The sequence below is a fragment of the Haplochromis burtoni genome, unplaced genomic scaffold (assembly GCF_018398535.1).
Source record: "Haplochromis burtoni strain Fernald_Lab_line unplaced genomic scaffold, NCSU_Asbu1 Contig_39, whole genome shotgun sequence".
NCBI classification, from domain to species: domain Eukaryota; kingdom Metazoa; phylum Chordata; class Actinopteri; order Cichliformes; family Cichlidae; genus Haplochromis; species Haplochromis burtoni.
The window spans coordinates 597,198-602,073 of record NW_024582400.1 but is presented as its reverse complement, the minus strand read 5'-3'; the positions used below and the strand labels follow the sequence as shown (position 1 = coordinate 602,073).

At 38.0% G+C, this 4,876-nt stretch overlaps 1 protein-coding gene across 2 annotated transcripts in view; it reads left to right on the top strand.

Annotated features, from left to right (window-relative positions):
• Window positions 1-2,173: 2,173 nt before the first annotated feature.
• LOC102288839 (aspartyl aminopeptidase) overlaps window positions 2,174-4,876 on the top strand; it is a 31,170-nt gene continuing 28,467 nt past the window's right edge. Inside the window, exons 1-3 of one of the 2 annotated variants that reach the window (XM_005919891.2) lie at window positions 2,174-2,309; window positions 2,657-2,747; window positions 4,609-4,697. In XM_005919891.2, coding sequence (XP_005919953.1) covers window positions 2,304-2,309; window positions 2,657-2,747; window positions 4,609-4,697 — 186 coding nt within the window. In that variant the 5' untranslated portion in view covers window positions 2,174-2,303. The other variant, XM_005919892.3, reaches the window with a different exon arrangement.

The window sequence follows — 4,876 nt, the reverse complement described above, 5'->3', positions numbered from 1 at the left end:
GAGTTCAGTGCTCATGTTGTCATGGTTTGAACTGGAACAAACTTGTTTTTACTATGTTAAATACACGTTAAACAACTCAGTTTTCTGTGTTTCTGTCATGGTCCGGAGTCTGGTGACTCCATGTTTATGTTTTGTGTTTATTAATATTTTAGAGATTTCTGTTTTTTGTTATTTTTCTTCCAGTGTTTAGGTGTTCTCTGTGCTCCCCTTGTGTTCATGTCATTTTACTTTGACGGTCCTTTGTCTCACGTCTGTGTTTCTAGCCTTGACTCCATTTAGTCTCGTCAAGTGTGATCAGTCCAAGCTGTGCTCTCCTCCTGTGTCCCATTCCCTCGTTATCCCTCAGTGTATTTTAGCCCTGTGTTTCTTTCTGTCAGTGTTGCTTTTTGGGTTTCTCCTGTTGTCACCGGCTGTGGTTTCCCAGTTTTTTGTTATTAGTTTCTAGATTTTAGTTTGGTATTGTAAGTTGTGCCACTGCAATAAAGCAGCCTCCTTCAGTTCATCCCTGTGTTTTGAGTTCTGCATTTGGGTCCTTCCTGCTGCCTGCCATTTCATGACAGTTTCAAGTGCATCTTACCATCCATCCAACCATTCAGGCATAAGCAGTGGAAAGACTTCAGTGACGTTACTGCTGTTTGGAGTTTTCTAAGTTTTCTTTTAAGTTTTTTTTTTTGTTTTTTGCTTGTTTGTTTGGTTTGTTTATTGTCTGTCAGCAGGATTACACAAAAAAATACTTGATCAAATTTGGCCTTGAAGGAACTTTGGCAATGTGCAACTAGAACAAGAACAAGAACCAACTATCTAAGGACCAGTAGTTATTCTATTTTCTACCACTTATCCAGTCCAGTCTGAAGGTAACTACTCTACATATATTTCACAACCACTTTGTCACTCTGGCCACTAGAGGTTGCCTAACTTTAAAACATAACTGTAAGCTTTCCCTAATTGATCTATCCTGTGATTTTCTGTGTGAGGACTATTCTAAATCCCATACGATCTGAATGTGTTCAGCACTTCCACTGATCTCACATCTATTAATAAAGTCTGAATGCTAATGTGTGAGTATGTATTTTCATCCCTCTGGGCTTCCTCAAGAGCTGACAGCTGAAGTAAACCTCTCTACAGCATTTTCTGCCTTTCCTCCTCTTCCTCCTCCTCCCTTGGTGTTCAGGACTATATAAGGATGGTTCCCCTGGTGATACAGTGATGAATGGCAGCATGGTGGGGGGATGGAGCATAAACACAGAGGTCTCCAGATAGAAAATAAAACCAAATGAGAACAAAAAAGAGGGTGATTTGGCTCTGTTAGTCTGCCTAATGAAACACACAAGTCTCAACAATGCATTGCAATTTTAAATCTGTTATTGGCACTGCAAAAAGACAGAAAATGATGGATTTTAGGAATTTAGTTTAAGCTCTTGTCAGTATCTGAAGCCTCTGTATGCTGCTGCTTTTGGTATTATTTTAAAACAGCTGATTGCTGTGCTGATTTTTTCTGTAGCAGTGTGGGTGTTAACACAAATATCTGATCAGCCAATAATATTAAAGCAATTCCCAAATGTATCTAAACACGGTCAGGATGACCTGCTGAGGTTCAAACTGAGCATCAGAATGAGGAAGAAAGGTGATTTAAGTTTGGATGTGGCATGGTTCTTGGTTTGACTATTTCACAAACTGCTGATCTGCTGGGATTTTCCCACACAACCATCTCTAGGGTTTACAGGGAATGGTCAGAAAAGGAGAAAATATCCAGTGAGCTGCATTTATGAGGGAGAAAATGTCACAAAGCTTAAATCATGTCAAACTAGTTTCTTGAACATAAGGTAACTGTACTAAAATAACCTCCACAGTCAACAAGAGAGCACCTGTGGTATGTGGTGGAACAAAAGATTGTCATCATGGATGTGCAGCTGACAAATCTGCAGCATCTGTGTGATGCTGTCATGTTTTTAGTACCTTGTTGAATCTATGCTATGAAGCATTGAAGCAGCTCCAAAGGCAAAAAAAGTGGCTCCAATTCGGAACTAGCAAAGTGTACCTAAAAATTTCAATTCAGGGTATAATAAAGTAAAATATATCACAAAAGTGACCCAGTACAAAGTGTAATGACTGATATTAATAATTAAATGAAGGAATTAGTCTGAAAGCAGAGTCCTGTGAGAGTTCCATTGCGCCTCCTGGCCGCTGGGTGTCGCTGCTGCGCTGTTTGTGACTCTGCTCCTTTCTCCCTTTCTCCGCCGCTGTCAGCTAATCTGTCGCTGCTCGTCTTCTTTGTACCTTTTCAGAATATCAAAGTCCGGTTAATGCAGGTAAGTGCCATAACAATAATTACTGTGGATCCGTCACGTGGAGGCGGTGCTTCCTCACTTACAACTGTGTTGACTTTAGTCGCAAAAGAAAAAGAAAAAAAGAGTGAAGAAGACATTGAAAGCTCGGGGTGTCCTGATTAGGTTAGCTAGCAAAATATAGTTAGTTCCATTATCGGACAAAAACAGATCCTACATAAGAACTCAACTTACAGTCCGAAGTTGAAATTAGGCGCTAGCTGTTTGTCATGATTACTAAGATCTTGCTAGCTTTGCTGTCGCGTTTACTGTGATCAAGTTATTCTTTATTGCGCACAGTTTTCACACTTTTTATGCTTTCCCCCCTTTAGTCGCTGATCATGAAGAGCTCCAAAGAGGCCGTGCAGTCAGCAGCCAAAGAGTTTCTGCAGTTTGTCAACAGAGGGGTGTCTCCGTATCACGGTAAAGTCTGCAAAACTCTGGATTTATCCCTTCAAATGTAATAAAATATGTATCATACGGAACTTACGTACATGGCAGCGTTGAATGTTTTTTATCCAAGTTCCAAACTATACCGAACCAAACTCCGTTTATAAATCTTTGAATTTAAAGTCCTGTTGAAGCTCAGCACCCGTTTATATGAGGTAAAGTATTATTGCAAACCTTCTCCGTGTTGTCAGAAGCAGGCTTTTAATTCGGCGACCATGTTTAGTACTTAGTAAGCATAATAAGAAAAAGTCCAACTTCTTAAAAATGTTACTGGTGCATGGCTGTTGTAGCTCGCTTATTGAGAGTCTTACTGGCATATTTGTATTGGCAGTACATTAGAGCCACAGAAGGAAAATGAATAAATGGGGAAAAAAGAAGGAGCTGGAGGTGGCTAAAGATTTGAGGAAAAGAAATTTGGAAATTTCAAGATTAATATTGCAAATTTACACAAAATGTGCATGTGGTAAACATTGCCACCCATTTCTGAGGGAAAGAACTACCAAATTTACAAGGAAAACTTGTAATTCATAAGAAAAGATATAAAAATAATTCTATCAAGATGGAAAAAAAAATAAAAAAAATGCATTAGAAAAAAAATCCTCCTACAAATTCATGAGGAAAAAGATGACATTTACAAGAAAATTGGCAAAATTAAAAAAGGGGAAAATTCTGAGAAAGAACTGGTAAAATTACAAAAAACTGAAACAAATACATGGAAAATACTTAAACAGGTAATAAAGAAAAAACACCATTAAATTAACAAAAATCTATTGAAATTATTATTGAAAATTATTTTTATTGAAATTATTGAAAAATTAAGCAGTTATTTGAATTTACCATTGCTCTTATAATAAATGCCCAGCTGGAAACTGAGGTTTATTTTCTGTCTCTAAAGAGAAAGTTTTCTCATTTAATAAAGTTTGTTTAACAAGCAGCTGAAAGTAAAACAACTTCAGTAAAGCAGGTCCAGTCACATACCATCCAGTTCAGTATGTTGTACATGACACATGAATTATAGGAGTCCACGGTATGCCACTCTTTTCTTTGTGGTGTAATTTTAAATTTGACACCTGTTTTTCCTCCCACCAAGTTTTTTATGCTGACAGTTTGTTGCTTTTGTGCTTTAAAACCAGTGAGAATCAGTGAAGAGAAGGCAGCAGGTTGAGTTTGATAGGAAAGACGGCGAGTGTCTCTCTGTTGTAATCAGAGCATAAACGGGTCCTCATGTTTCAGCATTAACCAGCTGAGATGCAGTTCAGATCACCTTTGAGCCAGAGAGATAAGATTGAGATGGAACAGATATTTCATCATGTCTACAGCCTTTGCCCTCTGAACTCTATCCCCAACAACAAATAAAGAACCAAAGAATTAAAATAATTTTTCAGTTCCTTAACGGGAATGAAGTGCAAAAGGTAATAACGTTTTGCACTTTTTTGGTTTATTTTGGTAATTTAATTATTGAATTGGTAGCATCTTTTAAATAGCTTTCGCACACTTGGTTGAGAAGAGATAGACATTTTAAAGTCATGTCTTTACTCTGAAACTCATCTCTACCTCATTTTAGGCTTAACAAAATCTGAGTTTTCACTAGTTTGAAAAACAACTGAAAAGTAGAAAATGGCTCCCATTGATTTACTGAGGAGTAGTTAAATGTGACAGTGAGGTCTCTAAAACTCAGACTCTGTTGTCTCAGTACTTTAATCAGCGTTGAAAAGTAATCATGACAAACAACGCCCAGAACTGACAGTAAGGCATGTAGTCAGACTGCATAGATCAGTTTGACTTTAACAAAACCAAATAAACTTCATGTTTCCTCCGCTTTCTCGCCCTGCAGTGGTTGAAGAATGTCGCCGGCATCTGCTGGAGGCTGGGTTCATCGAGCTCAAGGAGACGGAGCAGTGGGACATCAAGCCAGCCAGCAAGGTGGGGTAAAAAGTAGTAGAACGGAAATCTAAATGGTTCGCACAAGATTGCACTCTCAACTGTACAGGGAGTGCAGAATTATTAGGCAAGTTGTATTTTTGAGGAATAATGTTATTATTGAACAACAACCATGTTTTCAATGAACCCAAAAAACTCATTAATATCAAAGCTGAATGTTT